We start from the raw sequence: 18,001 nt of genomic DNA, 5'->3' as shown, positions 1-18,001 counted from the left end.
AAAAAAAGAAGGAATATGAACCTGCAAGAACACCTTGATCACCGTTGCTATCTTCATGATGTCCAGCACTTCACTGCTTCTCATTATGTTGTACTGAACACCAATTTGCTAGTAGCTAGGGAACATCATGACAAACTATAGTTTGCTAGTAGCTAGGGAACATCTAACGAACTGCTATTTGCTTGTAGCTAGGGTTGAATGACATTTATATTACTTTTGCCTATTACTTGGATATTCCACTTAGATGTTCATAGTATTGTGTGTAAGGTCACCATCTGTGACGTAGCTAGGGTTGAATGATATATATTTTACTTTTTCCTATTACTTGCATATTCCGCTTAGATGTTCATAGTATTGTGTGGTAAGGTCACCATCTGTGACTAGTGGTTACCCAAGCAGTACATAGCAACCAAACTGGCTAATATTATGTCCTCGCTCACGGATTTGTGCTTTGCGGGCTGTCAAACAAAGTGCATAAATGGACCAGAAATGCCTTGTTACCAACCAAACTAGATATTGAACATGATTTTGGACTTGGCCCAGTCCATCATGGCTCTACGGGAAAGATCTCCGCAGATGCAACAAAAACTTCCAAGCAACCCAACAGGTCTTTTATGAATACAATAGAACATACATCATCCATGATTACTCTAGAGCATATTTCCAACACTTGGAGGCTGCTAGTTATTGATTGGATAGAGCGATTGCCGCCTCCTAATGAGGACAAAAATCAAATGCAAAAGCAAAAAAGGTGGACAACTGCCCTCGAACTAGCATTCAGAAGGGAAAGTCACTCAAGTGTATAAACATTAAAAGTGACAGCCGTAGGAAAGTCATCTGCAGTTGTTTGATGGATGATCTTGTTCCTCGGCTCATCATCTCAGTTTATGTCTTTGGTGGTTTTGGTCTTGCTCTTTTCCTTTTTCCCTAGCTTTGTGTTGTAGAAGTGATGGGCTGGTCATGGTTCTCAAGTCTCGAGATCTTGGCCATACAGTGTGAGTGGGTGTTGCCCCATGGTGTTGGTGTTCGTCTAGCATGGCCCTGTGGTTTGAGTGGCCATCACCCCGTGGTGTTGGTGTTCGACGGGCTTGGCCCTTGTTATGGGCATCTAGGTTTTGCCTTCGTTTCAAAGAAGAAGAAAAAAGGCACTAACCCCATCGGTATAAATGTGAGCACCAGGACTGAACCCCCACAACTCCACCGCACGGTGCGCTTTCGTGACAATGATAGGCAACATCTTCCGGATGCCACAGAAAGAACAGCTCACAGTATCTCTGCAGTCTTACACAGTTGATAGTACAAATTCTAACAAATGCTCGCGTACGTACAAAGAAAAAGGTATGGTAAGAGCATACAACTACCGGAAGGCTATGCTATCCAGCGTACTGAAAGCTGCATTGTAAGCTCTACTATATCTTCCTAAATCCACGTGATGGTAGTATCTTATGTTGGTGAGGCCTCCTTGAGTTTTCCATTATCTCCACTTGCGCTGCCATTGCCATTTCGAATGAATTTTTCCTCTGAAGGTAGATTTTTCATTATTTTCCTAGTTGGTCCTGAAGCATTCCACAAGTACCATAGGCGTGATTTTGGAGGTGGCACAGCTCCCGCCATAGGAGCTACCAATCCTAGCTTCCCCTCATCCATAATGCTGTCAAGTATTCCATAGTCCTTGGCCTCCGAAGGACTCATGAAGTAGTCAAACTTTGTGTCCTCGTCGATCTACAAGAAACAGCAATCAGCACAACACAGTTTTCTGTTACCATTGAGATAAGCAAAGGATGGGGAAAGATAACCTGCTCTTCAGTCTTTCCGGTGATTCTTGACATTATCTTATTCATCTTTATCTTCTCGTAGAGCATTTCTCTTATCTGCAATCCCATCTCTGTGGCCTGCCAGATGGGTGAATCAACATATTACACGTTTGAAGAAAGAATGGAAGAATCATGCATTCCTTGGTGTTCACGAATTTGCAGAAAGGGCACATCACCTGTCAAGGTAGCACTTGCATGCTAGTCAGAAATGAAGTTAAGCTACAATGATTTCTGTAACGTACTTCATCAGGTACCCTTGTTAAGATCTAGGAATACAATGGCAGGTTGTAACTGTACTTTTGAGTCTCAGTTTTGTATAACTTTCATGTCATGCCGTATATGTTGCTCGCACTGAGCCCCCCACTCATAAGTTAACAAAATCAACAAGAAACAGAGAACTGTTTGAATGATAAATAAAAGATGGCACACGAGCTTGCACACCAATGTTTATGGACCTATAATCTCTACTAATAAGTTACCAATCGGTGGTGTTGGTAGGTCAAAAAACCGGAACAAATTTTCGTCCGTAAAAAAAACCGAGACTCCAACCGGGCCTCCGAGCGTTGGTACTTGTTAGGTAAAAAAAGGAATCCACTCAAACAAAAAGAAACGAGGGCGAGTTCAGCACGAACTCGAATCCTCCAGAATCGAATCACGGATCCTTGCCTCCTCACCCACGAAAACTGACCCATATATAGACTGTATCCAACACGCTGATTACTCATCAAAGCGATTGCAGAACTCGCCGGAGTTCGCACGCCATCAAATATCGAAACTGAGTTTTCCGTCAGCAACAGAAGACCCAGATCGACGGGATCTTCATCGATGAACCATGCCACGCATAAACAGTAGCACAGGCTGCGGCGACTCGCCTGAGTTGCCGCCACGCCGGAGTGGCTGCTTGCCGAGGTCTCGGTACGTCCATCGATGAACCATGCCACGCATAAACAGTAGCACAGGCTGCGGCGACTCGCCTGAGTTGCCGCCACACCGGAGTGGCTGCTTGCCGAGGTCTCGGTACGTCCAGGTCGCCGCCTCGCGCTCGTTAGATCCAGTTGAAGATAGTCAGCTGCTGCTCACGTCTCGCCGGCCAGCCGGAACACAAAGGAGCGCATCGTATCTCTGCTTTGCGAGCTTAGATGATTCAGGATCGATTGGACGCTATATTTTGTCGACTGAACACAACTGATCGACTGCTTCTGTCGTCTGATGTGCGTGCGGTGGATTAAACGCTTAGAAAGAAGCTGGGGCATCAAGCGGATTGTGGCCCATCAAAGGCAGGCGTGGCATGGGTCTCGACGCTTTGGTCGTCGTTAATTCTTGCAGGATTAAGCTGGTCATCAATGACACTCTGAGCCGCGTCCGCCCATGATGCATCGCAGCGTGCGCTGTCCTGCCTAACCAGTAACCAATAGGGTCGGCTATTGTTGGTTTGGTAGTAGCTCACTATGTGCAGTCCTACATGAGATTCATATGCTCTATTCCTTTTGCATATGACCCGAACGTCATGCTACTGTTAGACAAAATATAACCACATAGTACTGCAACTCACAACGTGCGAAATAGCAGCAATGGAAATCAGGAGGAAAAAAGTGACTAAAACTGTTCACAGTCAGCAACGCATGTACTATATTCTTTTCAAGATTTTCCCATGCCATCGCTCCCCTGTGATTTCATGATACAGTAGGTTACTGAGATGGGTGCAAGAGAACATCTGTCTGCTACGTAACAGAACAAAAGCACCTTCTCTATTCTCCAAATTCGGTTGATATCGATCGGTGCTGCAATGTTCAAGATGTTTGCCACTTCACCGGAATTTGATTGGATGTTTCTGTTGTAGCACAAGTTGGTCTTTTACCTAGAAGGAGCTACATGTTTTCAGTTTCTTACAAATAACGGAATGGCAGAGCAAGAGCACATGATCTTCAAAAGTGATCTAGCACGTTTTTCGATGCATTCAACAATAAATTTATTGCATGCTTTGTTTATACTACCCTAAAATTTTCTCAAACATATTTTCTAATATTTATAATAAAAACAAGAAAACCATGGTACATTTTGTAATTTCAAGGAATTCGATTATATTTGTCATGAACACTGTCGGAAATCGCATGTTGTCTACCCGTAGCAGCGCACGGGTATTTTGCTAGTATCAATACTCTGCATACTTTACCAGCTGAGCTAAGGAACATGACCTATAATATCAATGTTTATGGAACACGGGTCCAGCATAAGACCATCCGCTAGGTAAACCAATTGTGCAACCTCTCTACTTCGCACAATAACCCTTACTTTATCATGTTTCATCTTCAAGGGCCAACTGTGAACCTCATATATAGGAGACATGATCTCAGACCTCTAGAACAGTTTCACCACCCAATCCTAAATTTGTAATCTATGTCTATACCTAATAACAAAAGCAAAAGGGGTTTCTTCCCATCCGTCCTGGCTTTTTCCATATAAATCCCGAAGTCCACGCTGCTCCTACGACCATGCTCGCTCCCAGCAAGCCCCACATGACCTCCGCCGGCACGCTACCCCTCACGACACCGAACCCCACTACGATACCCAGCCGCTATGACTCGTTCTTATGCGGCATCTTGTCGTTCCTCTACCTCCGCATCTGCCTGGGATCCAGCGTGTCTACCGAAGTTGCTGAGCGAGGTGGGCGACCCTGCGCACGGCAACGACTGCGTGTACTGGGTGATGTACGACAAGAGCGAGGCATACCCCCTGCTTCTCGACTGCTCACCAGCATACGATGGGAACATGAGGTTCATGAGGGGCGAGGGCGGAGAGCTTCGGATGGTCGGCATGGCATAGAGGGGTGGTCGCTCTCCAAGTGTCCATGTTTGGCATCTCCGACGGGAGCAGGAGCACCAAAGGCCAATGGGTGAGGGAGGAGGTTGGGTACCAATTTATTAGCCGTAGCTCCAAATTTGTTTGGCTGTAGCAACACACGGACATTTTTATTATTGTTTCTATAATGTTGAAACACACAGGAGTACAGTTATTACTTATTACTCACCTTTCACGGCTAAACAAATATTAAGTCTTTGTCTTAGATTTTGTGATCCCTGCATCATAATGCATATCATCATTTGCATAAGTTCAGAAGGTCTTCTCAAGATCAACGACAATACTCCATAATGTTCCAACTTGATGCTTAATGTTCTATCCAAGTGTAAAAAAATGAAATTTATGGATCAAAATTATGTAGGCCCATCTTTTTTAAAAAAAAAATAGCCTGTAATTGGCGCTGAAGTTAATTTAAGAAGACAAATATGAATGTGGACATTGCCGGACACGAATACATAGTGAATATGGAACGACACAGATACCAATAATATCAGGAGATGAATAATTGGAAGGATCTTACATGAAAAATGTTTCATGTATATTGCACTAGTAGAAATAAACCAACCATGCAATATCTCAAAAATTTGACTGATATTATCACTATGAGCGAACCAATTAAAGCATAAAACATAGAAAATTGAACATCTCTGCCAAATTAAACGCAGTAAGCTATTTGGGTATTCCTGGTGCATTGTTATCTTTCGTAAATGTTCTGAAAAAATCTTTAAAAAATCATCATTCACATATAACATAAGCATACCATGTCACAAAATTTCAATTTCCATGTAGAGCTCAGTAAACAAATAAACAAATTCGCTATGAGCGATAGCTAATTCAAAGAGGTATGAATTTGGCCCATTATCACCATCGAAAATCAATTTCGTTTTTTATTTCGTTGTAGATCGAATTTGAATATTAAATTTTGTTGTATTGTTGGTATGTGTTGTCTCTACCTGGCTGATTTATTCCGGAATTTTCTCATCCACTAAGGGACATTTTGGACTAAAGAATACTGGCACCCAGAATACCCGTACGAGCAAGAGCACCCGATACATTGGTCGAAAATCTACAAGTTCAAGGTTCAAGCATGTTAACACTCAAAAGGTAATTTCCAAAGTGGAATATCTCCATAATTAATGGATTCATGTAACTTCAAGTTAACATATTTATTTTGTTGTTCGTCTAATGCCAGGTCTACCATATATTTGTGTAAGCTGCATCCACCCCACAACACATGTGCAGTAACTAATTGTAATTATCTTTTAACTGTCATATTTCCCGAATGAGAACTGTAAATTGTATTTATATGTTGTTGTTGTTTCATAGTTATCCGGACTGCGCTGAAATAAAAACGTAATGTGGCATTTTCACTTCCTGCCTTCATCTCCCACCAACATTCTTACTGCCCAAAGCAGAGTGGGCCTAACCTGACTCAATTATTGGACCAATAAGCAGCAACAGACACCTCCAGTTCTCCAAAACGTACCAAACTCTGCCAAAATCAGCAAATCCACCGTCCTCCTACGTAGCTGCAGCCGGCCCACCCCAGGCACTGCCATGCGCTGGCACTCATGAGCTGCAGACTCTTCAGAGTCTAGACTCCCAACTAGGAAAGGAAGAGGAGGATGTATGCCTCGGTGAAGGGTGAGATGGTGACACAGATGGGCGGCCACATCGAGAACAGAGCTGCGAAGAGGGCCTCGCGGTGTTGGCAAAAGCGATAAAAGGTGGTGGTCACGGGAACAGATAGCCACATGTCTCCCTTGCTCCTGGAACAGGCCGAACATGAGAGGAGAATCGCCAGGAAGCTTCTGCCGGGCTTGCATGCCGTAAACTGGAACTGTAAGTTCTCTTTTGATTTTCTGTTTCTTCATGTGAACGAAAGTGTTGTTAGTTGATGCTCAGAATCTTATTTTCTACAGTTCATGATCCCTCTCTGATCCTCGACATTGGGTGCACGCAAAGAACATGCTAGATATCCGTGAAAAGATTTACAGATGCTATCCGAGAAATTTCAGATAACTCTGTTTCCCACGAATAATGCAAATCCTACATCTAACTTTTACTGTCTGACTCTGGCTCCGGTTCCAGAGATAATTCAAGGAACCTGCCCGAATTCGCTCCAACTCCCCTCGATAGGAGGAAAGGCCTGCTGATACCCGTTCCGTCTTACCCCTATCACCCTATGCACCATGCTCTAAACTATGGCAGTTCTTCGGACTGATTGCCCCAACTTCATTAATAGGTGTATAAGTGCTCCAATGTTTGATGGAGAAATTTCGTCTGATGATAAAAGAAATCTAGCTGTTACAAATGATTTTGTTTCAAAAGCATTAATAAGTTCAGTGTTCAAGACGATAAAATTGGAATTCCATTTTGAAAATCGCAATTGCAATTGATAATGCTGCAGATATATTACAGGTTCTCAGTTTGCGTGTTTAGTTTTACTTCTAGAACAAATGTTAATACAAATATAAGTTATCAAGATCGTTGATAGTAGAAATCAAGTCATAAATTCATCATGATGAGCCGGTAACCAGATAATGCTCCTGAAGATCATGAACCACATATGACCCACTGTACAAACATGGGCCAGAATCACTCTTGAAAGAGAAGAATGGAGTGTTATTACCGTAGGAAAATGGCTTTCAATACCTAGTAAAAAACGAAATTCAAAGCTTGCATTTGTAAAGCGTATAAATTGTTGCTTTAGAAGGTATTTATCAAGAATATATTAGGTGCATCCTATATGTAGGTAGATTCAGCCGCATCCCCTGCAAATGGTTGTGAGAAACTCCAGTATTTTTTGTTACATAGTGTTAGATATATTGGTATAGGTATATTTGGTAGTCTAGGATTTTTAATCTCAACCTACCATATCTATAGGAGGGCCTTCTTGGCCTCCAAGTTTTGTACCCTATATATACCTGTCCGAGAGGCTCAATACAATATCCATCATATTCCGCTAATCTCTCTCTCTGTCTATCTTTCAATATGGTATCAGCCCCAAGTTCCTGACCTAGCTCGCTTCCGCGCTGCGCCGCCCCCGGGAAGGTCGATGTCCATGACCTACTCTGGGGGCAGCGCAACCCATAGGAGGGTTTGATCGGCTGCCCTCGAGTCTTTTTTTCCGATTTGTAGATCGGTTTTCTCTTTTCTCCGCCGGTTGTTCGACCGACGTTTTCCTTTTTGGTTTACCAATCATAGATCGGATTGAGTCACCCACCGCCACCGTCATCACGCGCCTCTACTCCAACCTCGGCTATGGCTTCTCTCCACTCTGACCGCCCGCGATGCTTCTATGGTTCACGTCACTACCGCTACGACTGCAGGGGAGTGTTAGAGATACATTTGGTATAGGTATATTTGTAGTCTAGGATTTGTATTCTCAACCAACCATATCTCTAAGAGAGCCTTCTTGGCCTCCAAGTCTTGTACACTATATATACTCGCCTGAGAGGCTCAATACAATATCCATCATATTCCGCCAATCTCTCTCTATCATTCTACACATAGGTACACTCAATTAAGATTCAATCATCGGCTTTGCTCCTCCAAAAACAAGACCTCCGTTGAGAGAAGACTTTCCACATTTGTTCTTCCTTTTCCCTTGTGGTTTCAAGGAATCGATAAGGCGATTGGGTGGAGTTTGGCTTCATCAAGATTTTTTGTTGATTTGAATTCTACCCCAAAGGTTGTCGTGTCAGCAAGTGTTATCGAGTGTTTGTTTCTTATAGTCATTACTAGTTACTATCTTTCAAACTCATATAGATCAGGAGTGCTTTGAATCACACCCAACTGATCGGAATCATCTTCTTGGCACATCTACCTCAAATAATTTAACTATTATACATGTTTGCCTCATCACATCACATTGCAGTATATTTGTTTATAATTTTTTTTTTAAATTAACGACATGAGTAATGGAAAATTTATGGCCCCACAACTGTGACACCACCCGAAACAGTCAAGGTACTGTATAAAAAGTAAGTAACTTATTAGTGTTGGGCCATCATAGTTTTTTCACTTTAGCACAAGCAGTTTCATATAAATATAAACTACATCCAATAATTAAACATGCCTATGGTTTTTCAGCAAGCTAATTCATGACTTCAGCAGTAACTACTTAAACAAACAGAACTAGATAATAAAAATTCTACCTTTCCGCCGGCTCCCCCTGATGGCTGATGGATCATAATTCTCGCATTTGGCATGCAAAATCTCTTCCCTTTTGTCCCAGCAGCTAACAAAAATGCACCCATAGAAGCCGCCAATCCAAAGCAAACAGTTGAAATATCAGCCTTGCAAAATTTCATGGCATCATAAATTCCCATTCCTGTAAATTGATGTGCCAAATATCAAATTAAAGCATAGTGCAATGGCAATAAGAGAAGACAAAAAAATGGAATGTTTACAGAAGTTACCAAGGAGTTGTATTTATAATAAAACTAGGGTAAGTATTCTAGTTGGTTTAACTGCAAAGGCAGCTAAGACAATTTGACCTCGTGTACAAAAGTTACCAAGGAGTTGTATTTATAATAAAACTAGGGTAAGACCGTAAGAATTCGAGTTGGTTTAATTGTTATAAGGCAGCAACTCTTGATTTTGTTCGTTGGTCTCTGTGCAGAGTGGAAGTACAAATGTTCTGAACATTACACTTATGGACCGACTTGTGATCCATAGGTAGCCTCCCTAATGATCCAGTAAGGGTGCTTCTGGTTCAAGGGATATCCCTGGATGGATAGTGCATATCCAGCAATTGTAGAGACAGAGCCAACCGATTTAATAGAGTATTTTTTACCAAGATGCTGGACAGCCAAACCCGCCGAGAACTACCAGAAGAAGCCAACGTGATAGCCCATTCTGCCCTTATGCAGTCAACCCCCCCCCCCCCTCCCCCCAACACACACACACATACCCGCCCCCCTCCCTCCACAGCGCACCCACCCCGTGCTAGCCCCCCTCCCAAAAAATGTTAACATCTCCCTGTCTCCTGCATCGTTGTCTGTGCAGCTAGTGATGGTCTATTCAACGAGGCCCTGGAGCTGTCCTGGAGCCATTGCCAACAGTGCACGCAGAAGAGTAGCCCATCAGCCGGTGGTGACCACGTCATGTACTGCTACGTCAGGACCTGCATCTACTGATTAACTGGTAGCTTCTGTACATCTTCAAGGGAGCAAAAGAAGGTGTGACAATGACGCATCCAACAATAGACATGAGCCACCTGCCACTAGAAAGACAGAGAAAAGAGTGGAGGGTCGCATCGGCAACTGTCAAATTAATCCGAACGGGAAAGAGGTTGTGCAGTGTGAATTGCGATGTACTCCCTCTGTTCCTAAAAAAGCTTCTCAACTTTGTCTAGATACGGAGGTATGTAGACATGTTTTAGCTATATATTCATCTGTATCTAGAAAAGGTTGCGAAGCTTTTTTAGGAACGGAGGGAGTACTATTTCTCGGGGGAACCAAAAAGAAAATGGGTTCATCCAATCCAACTGTAATCGTTCCATGGGAACCTGGATGGCCCCAAACCTTCCCTCATTGACCTCAAGTGTAACACATCCTAGCCATACCCCCTCTTGCTGGATCACATGACCACCCACGATTGTTTTCATTCAGACAAGATACCAGCGTTTTCTAGTCTCACTAGTTATCACACCTTTGCTTGGGAAAATTCTGACATCATCAAATGACCAATGACCCACAACCAAATCAAGAACGAGAGAGATTATTCCATTTCATGCACCAAATTCTGCAAAGTTGATATTTTTCTATAACAAGATCCTTGAAATTGTAATGGTGTTCAATTATTTTTCAAGAAATAGTGTCAGGATAGTTCATACAATGAGAATAAGAGTACCCACCAGCTGTTATGGAGCCTCCAGGTGAGTTAATAAACAACTTGATGTCCTTTGTGTGGTCCTCTGCATCCAACAGTAAGAGTTGGCTGATGATAAAATCAGCACACAAATCATCCACCTGCTCAGCAGTTAGCACAAGGCATTTGAAAGGAATAAATGCATAATATCCGGTTTGAACTCCATTTTAATCACACTAATCAAATAAAAAATGCTTCTTTTGACTAACACATGCTAGGGATCACACATAAGTACTTTTAACATGCACGCGGAAATTAATAGCATGCAGATGACGCGTAATTTGATAACTGAGACCAAATTGAGCGGTGGTACTATTAGTCTTGACTTTTGAAACTAACCCACTCTATAATATCAAGAACACATGTCCTATCAAGGTAGTGCCAGTTCCAACTAAAGATTATAGTTCTACAGTATCCTACTTAAACAATGAAAGAGTTACACCAAAAATACGATAACCATTCTCTCAGACCTGTTTGTAGCAAGTCAGCTGATCAGGGGAAAAGAAGTAAATAGAGTATATGCCCAAAGAAGTAGCCCTTATTTTATCTTAGGTTTTCACAATTACCATCAACTAAAGCCAAAGTAAATTGACAAAGGAAACAGGTCGACTCAAAATTATTTCATGCATATAATGGGTTACATAAGGTGCAACGATGGAAAGGTAACATTTTCATCAATGGGGTTATCAGCACTGTACGTAGCATATAAACTTGGATTTGGTGAACATTTATCATATGCACACATCATGGCATGCTAAAATGCACAGATGAAACAGGCCCACTGGGTTATGTGCTGGTAGAAATGATTTTCGTGTTAAATTAAATTGTAATACCATTTTTCAATACGATTCAAAATTTTCAGAAATTATGCTATTTCTAATTATATTGACTTGTTTAAAGAATAAAATTCACTCCAAAGTATATCCAGAATCTTGTATTTATCTATCACGAGAAGTTGTATAATATTCCAAATACAGACAGTGCATGAGATCAAATCCAAAAACCTCAGTGCGGTAATTTTGAAACTGGGCTTAGAAAAAACATATGACCATGTCAGTTGGGCGTTTCTACGAGAAGTTTTAGTTAGTAAGGGCTTTAGCTCTGGATATATCCACAGAATCATGCAATTTGTGTCTGGCATTCAGACTGCCATTAGCATCAATCGCGAAATCGGGCCCTATTTCAGAAATATGTGAGGTGTTTGCCAAGGGGAACCCATTTCCCCTCTGCTATTTGATTTCAATGTGGATGCATTTTCTGCCATGTTAGATGCAGCTAATCGCACTGGTCAACTTACACGTGGCCAATCTCAAGTTCATCCTTCTGAGTTTCGAACTTCTGTCTGGCCTTAAAATCAACTTCATCAAGAGTGAGATGATAGTGACTGGCACTTCAGATCCTGAACAAGGCAGGGTGGCAAACCTCCTGAACTGTCAATTGGGAAGCTTTCCATTACGTAACTCGGCTTCCCATCATTGATAGGAAGCTTACGATGGCTGACTGGGAAGGGCTTACACGTGGCCAATTTCAAGTTCATCCTTCCGTGTTTCAAACTTCTGTCTGGCCTTAAAATCAACTTCCTCAAGAGTGAGATGATAGTGACTGGCACTTCAGATCCCGAACAAGGCAGGGTGGCAAACCTCCTGAACTGTAAATTGGGAAGCTTTCCATTACGTACCTCGGCTTCCCCATCATTGATAGGAGGCTCACGATGGCTGACTGCAAAGGGCTGGCAGGTGTGGTTGGACACAGGGTCGCTTCATGTCGTCCGCTCCTCAACTAACCCTTACCAACTCCTCCCTTGCAAGCTTACCTACCTTCTTGATGGGTCTCTTCCTTCCGGCGGATGGCACCCGTGCAGGTTTTACTAAGCACCTCTCTAGGTTCTTCTAGGAAGGGGTGGGTGATAAACGAAAATACCACATGGTTAATTGGTCGCAACTGTGTCGGCCTAAAGACAGGGCGGACTTGGAGTCATTCATACCAAAATTTTCAATATCTCACTTATGACCAAGTGGATATGGAGGCTTTTCTTAGATGAGCTTAACCCACCCTTGTGGTGCCATCTGATAAACGCGCCAAATACCAGGATCCAATAATATCTGCTAATGGTTACTCCCAATTCTGGCACAGTTTGCACGAGATAAAACAATATCAAGTTGGGCGCAAGATTCAGTCTGCTTCTGGTGGATAGGGGAGAGCCCCCTCAAGGAGTGCTTCCCTTGTCTCTTTGAAATTTGTTCTGACCCAGATATCTGTGTAACCCAGGCCTATCGACTATCAAGGGGATGGTTGGGTTGTTAGGTCTCATTGAACATTTGGAGATGAAGAAAGGGCCCAGTGGGGGCGCTTATGGGAGGAGATCCAAGACAAAAGCACAAACACCGAACGCGATGGAGTGATCTGGGCCTTGGAGCCCTCTGGACACATAGTAGCCGGAAAAGGGGAACGGTATACAGTTCCCTGACTCGGATTCGTCGTACCAAATCGAGGTTTGGGGGCGATGTGCGATACGGTACGATTCGATGGCCAGTACGCGTTCCCGGACAGTCGGTATTGTATCCTGATTCAGCGGCCTTGTACGCTAGGTCCATGTTTCAAAACGAACAATCGGGCATGGGAACAGAATCTTAATCAATTGGATGGGTCATGGGAAAGGAAGCTAGAAGCCAGACCGGTTGGTATTATAGGTAATTAGTGATATGCTTCCTTTTCACACGTATATGCAGTTATGCACCTTCAATCCATGGAATCAATCACTGTGCTGACCCCTTGAATCCATGGAATCAATCAATTGGAGCACCCCTTCGTGTGATACTACCTCCATCCCAAAGCTTAAAGCTTTTTTTTTTTTGAAAAGTCAAACCAAGTAAAGTTTGATCAAATTTTTAGAAGAATATATCAACAAATATAATAATTTGTAGATACCATACAAAAATATATTTCATTATCTATCTAATGATATTGATTTAATATTTTCCATGTTAATGATTTTTGGTAAAAATTTAGTCAAATTTGACATAGTTTGACTTTCTAAAAATAATATAAGCCTTAAGCTTTTGATGGAGGTAGTATATCTAGTGCAGCATCGCAAAAGCTGCATTGTCATTCTTCACACATTAGTGGTTTGCGTTCCTCGATCCACCTTATCGCCGGGTTCACCGTACCAAAATCGATTGGATTGTGTCCCCTCTATCAAATAATTGTTAGAGAGATGTATACCATGGCTGTTTCCTATTTTTGTCAGCCTCCAACCCTCCTCCCTCGTTCCCGTCTCGCCCATTACTGTCGTACTGGGAACATGGCTACTAACAGCTTTTGGTGGCCTCCCTCTAAAAGGAAATGTGTCAGGCGACACCTTCCCAATAGCTAAGACCATCTAGTCAGCTACGTTACCTCTCAAAAATCGTTTCTTTACCTGACAGTTAGCAAAAGTTAGGCTTCCGTCTAGTGAGCAAATTAATAAACGCCATGGTCCGGCTAATGGGCCGTGCGCCCTTTGCAGTCAAACAGTAAATGTGGATCACATCTTGCGTCCTAGCAAAATTCATGTGGAGTGGGATCAAAGAGATGCTCCAGATTCAGTGGAACCCCACTTCTTTCCCTCACTTCACACAAATTCTACACACATTGCACGGAAAAGCTAGGAAGCTTATTTGGTTTCTGTTTGCTGTCCAAAGCTGGGCGCTTTGGACTACTACTAGAAATAAATTTTCTATAGAGGCAATTTTCCCTGGTCAACTAATTGACTGCTTTTAAAACAGGCTTGTTCATGCATTCATCAACTCTACGGTGCCACGCATCATCCTTTGGCGAGTCTCCTTAGTAGCTTAGCCTATTAATCTTTTAGTCTCTGGCTGTAGGCCGTGTATCCAGCTTATGGCTTGTCGAACTTGGTGGTGTTTGTTTGTTTTATGTCATTTTTGATAAAGAGCATATATTAATATCGCGGAGATACCAATTACACCCAGACTCTGCAACAACATCATGCCCTAATGATATAAATGATGCACACAGCCAAAAAAAAAGAGAAGAATTACAGCATAAATCATGCCATCATCTGTGCATCCACGGGACAATTGGAAAAACGCCGCACAGAATTGTGCTACATCCGGGAAAAAACGATGGAAGGTGAAAAAAAAGCTGCAGATCTTCACTCTAGGTTTGTTTTATGTCATATAAGTGCGTTCGCACTAAGTAAGAACCTCAAGCGATTTATTAATTTATGAAAATAAAGCTGGACATGGTAATGCCTTTTATCTAAAAAATACACAAGATACTGGGATTTGAGGAAGAAATAAAGAAGGTAGCTCACCGGAGAGCCCAGAAAGATGATGCGCTGGCGGAGGAGCATGTTGCTGGTGTCCAGCTCCTCGAGGCGAGCCTTTCTAGCTGCGGGTCCGGCTGCTGATAGCCGGGACAGGTCCCACCCAGAGGAGAGCGTCCGTCGGGCTGCCGCCACCGCCGATGCGCGGGCGGCCGCTCTTGGCGCCGACCTCCAGCAGCAATAGCTGGGGGTGAGCAACATAGACATTGGAGAGGAGGAGCAGGGAGGCGCCGGGATGGTCGCCATATCTGGTATGGCAATCCACCTTTTGGGCTCGCGGCGGTCTTGCTGCGATTTGTTATCCAAAAAGTCTTAGGGGGTAGGGGGTGTTTGTTTGGGGTTTTTCAGCTTTCCATAAAAAAAGCTAACAAACCCAACCAAATCTCGGGTGGCTTTGTTTTCCAAAAGCCGAAGCACCTCACAGGCAGAAATTACGTCCCGCAGCTTCGGCTGCCCTCCGCCTCCTCCATCACCCACCCTCCGTCGTCACCCCGCCGTCTCCTGTTGGTTTTCCCAGCTTCGCCCCGAGTTCCGCCACTCCCACCTGCAGATCGACTGCGCCGCTCGGCTATGGCTCGACCCTTGTCCCCGGCTGACCTCATCCCCAGCAGACTGCACCCGTACGTCGGCCGCGTTCTGCTCTCTGGCTGAGCACTGCTCGTCTACTTCTGGAACGAACATAGCCACTTGTGGATCGATCATGGCCGGGGCATGTGCGCGTATGCAAATCGTATTTTTTTAGCTGCGCCTAGGCAAATCGTTTGATGCAATGAACTGTGGATAAGTTGATTCTGAATTTGTACTTTGTTGTTCCTCGAGTCGTTTACTACGTTTCTTTCATCAGATAGATTAGATAGTTAGAGATGGATGCTACTCGGCACTTGTTGTTCTATGGAACGGTGTGTGCCTGTGTAGTTTTTGCAATTATGCAAAAATCTAAGAATAATATTTATGGTATTTTCTAGTGATTAATATTTTCAATTAAATATATGTTTTTGAAATTCTGGGGTATTTCAGATAATTCATCTATTCACAGCCAGACAGCCAGCCAAGTTGCCAAACATTAAAACTTGAAACAGCAGCTTTCTCTGCACAGCAGCTTTCCCTGCACAGCCAGCCAGCCACAGCCCAAACAAACAGACCCTTAGTCACTCCAAAATGAAGCTTCTGGGAGGTTTTGGAAATTTCCATGTTTGAAACTCAAAACCACTTCTCTTCGTCCTTGACTTCATAAGACAGAGTTTAGCGTTAGGGGTAGATACATGATTTTTCTGGTTTGAATATGTCTAGACATTGTTTATCAACTTGAATGCTTACTATATGACATAAGAAGACTACATGCTTTGGTTTTCCTTTTTTTGATTTTTTTTGAATTTTTATGTCCATTTGAATCTTCGTCAAATCATAGGTTTATCCAAGATTTAAACATGTTTAAAACATGAAAATGAAAAAGCTAAGCCTGGATCCTTCTTAGTCACTCCAAAATGTACCAATTGATAGATGAGTTAACTTGGTTTCATGGAAAAAATAATGTCATGTAAATGACTTAACTTGGCTTTCCTACCCTTGAATCCATATGAAACTTTGTACTAATGCAGTATAATAATCACCCGAGTTTTTACACCCACATGTCTGTCACTTACGTGTGGTGCTCATGCGTGAGGTCCCACACTTTAGTGAGCACAAGTCACGTGCGGTAGGTACGCAAACTCCCAGTCATCTTTTTTGTCAAGAGAAGACGCATCAGGATGCGTATTTGAAGTCTCTGGGTCCTTCGGAATCTTTCGGTTGTCCTCTCACAAAAACACATCTCTCTCATTCTCGGCTTGCTCGACTCGCTCCACTCGCTCGCTCGCACCTCCTGCGCACTGATAAACTCTGCACAGCAGTCAACATCATCACCTGAAAAGGGGAGACACCATAATGCTCTCCCTTGTTCTCTCCTTTTCAAGTGATCCCTCTTCCTCCGAGTTTCACTCGACGGGCAAACACACATGTGCTGCAAAGTAATAATAAAAAAGTAAAAAAATCGACATGCGAATCTATGATTAAATAGGTTAAACTAGGGTTTTGCCCAGTACTACAGATCAAGTTTAAAAAAATTCTAACTACGGGGTTCGATTTTGGGCTACTAATATAAAATTAAATAATTTAAACTAGTATTCCTCTAAAAATCATTTTGTATGCATTTTTTGATACTTTCCATAGCTAGAGTGCATCACAAATTTATGTTTTCATGCTTTGCTTTGCCAATTTTGATTTTTTCTAACCACCTTATGTTTGATTTCAAATTTAGGTCAAACTATCGGTGACTGCTATGTGTTCTACTTGGATGCAGGTCATTGTTTTGGGCTTCCACGCATCTTTGGGGAATCCAAATATTTAAGTTACCTTGTTTGTTTGAATTGTAATCCATTTACCCTTCCTCCCAATTAAATTTGAAATAAAAATGATTTAGCCCAAAGATAATTCAGTATGGTAGCACACATGGATCGTTGAAAATTGCCATCGTAGCTACCATGTATGTAGACCTGTGAAAATTGGATTGGTGGTAGTGTGCACACTTCATGCGATAGCCACTTCATAGAAACACCCATTTAATTTAATTTTGCTAATTTGGATAAAATCAAAAGAAAAAACACATTTATGAGTGGCAAACCCAAAAAAAACTAGTTTGCAAACTTTATGGCAATGAAAATTTGTGTATATGTGCGAAAAATAGGGTCACGATGATTCAAAAGTTCACCTTGGTTCTTGTAGTAACCAGGCGCATATATATATGCACGTGGGAAATTGAAGGAGCAAGGCAAACACTCCAACATATGAATGGTGAGAGAGCCCACTAAACCACTTCTTAGTCACTCCAAAATGAAGCTTTTGAAGGTCTTTGAAATTTCCATGTTTGAAACCCAAAACCACTTCTCGTCGTGCTTGACTTCATAAGAAAGATTTTAGGGTTAGGGGGTAGATACATGATTTTTCTGGTTTGAATATATCTAAACCTTGTTTATCAACTTGAATGCTTACTATATGACATAAGAAGACCATTTGTTTTGGTTTTTCATTTTTTTTGATTTTTTGAAATTTTAAGCCCATTTGAATCTTGGTCAAATCCTAGGTTTAA

At 42.4% G+C, this 18,001-nt stretch overlaps 1 protein-coding gene across 1 annotated transcript; it reads right to left on the bottom strand.

The window, feature by feature from the left end:
* Nucleotides 1-1,218: 1,218 nt before the first annotated feature.
* Nucleotides 1,219-15,183, bottom strand: LOC124667219 (ATP-dependent Clp protease proteolytic subunit 3, chloroplastic). Its single transcript, XM_047204529.1, has 5 exons — nt 14,866-15,183; nt 10,537-10,651; nt 8,834-9,009; nt 1,797-1,892; nt 1,219-1,722 (listed from the first exon to the last, which is right to left on the bottom strand). Exons 1-5 carry the CDS (start codon nt 15,121-15,123, stop codon nt 1,444-1,446), a joined length of 924 nt encoding a protein of 307 aa, XP_047060485.1. The 5' UTR covers nt 15,124-15,183; the 3' UTR covers nt 1,219-1,443.
* Nucleotides 15,184-18,001: the final 2,818 nt, after the last annotated feature.

This window comes from Lolium rigidum, chromosome 6, assembly GCF_022539505.1.
Source record: "Lolium rigidum isolate FL_2022 chromosome 6, APGP_CSIRO_Lrig_0.1, whole genome shotgun sequence".
NCBI classification, from domain to species: Eukaryota; Viridiplantae; Streptophyta; class Magnoliopsida; order Poales; family Poaceae; genus Lolium; species Lolium rigidum.
The sequence above is the reverse complement of the archived record's forward strand: the minus strand, read 5'-3'. Positions and strand labels throughout refer to the sequence as shown.

Coding starts and splice junctions, on each gene's coding strand:
- LOC124667219 (XM_047204529.1), bottom strand. CDS start 15,123: ATGGCGACCATCCCGGCGCCTCCCTGCTCCTCCTCTCCAATGTCTATG. Junction 10,652..14,865: donor TCATCTTTCTGGGCTCTCCG/GTGAGCTACCTT, acceptor ACTGCTGAGCAG/GTGGATGATTTGTGTGCTGA. Junction 9,010..10,536: donor TGGAGGCTCCATAACAGCTG/GTGGGTACTCTT, acceptor ATCAATTTACAG/GAATGGGAATTTATGATGCC.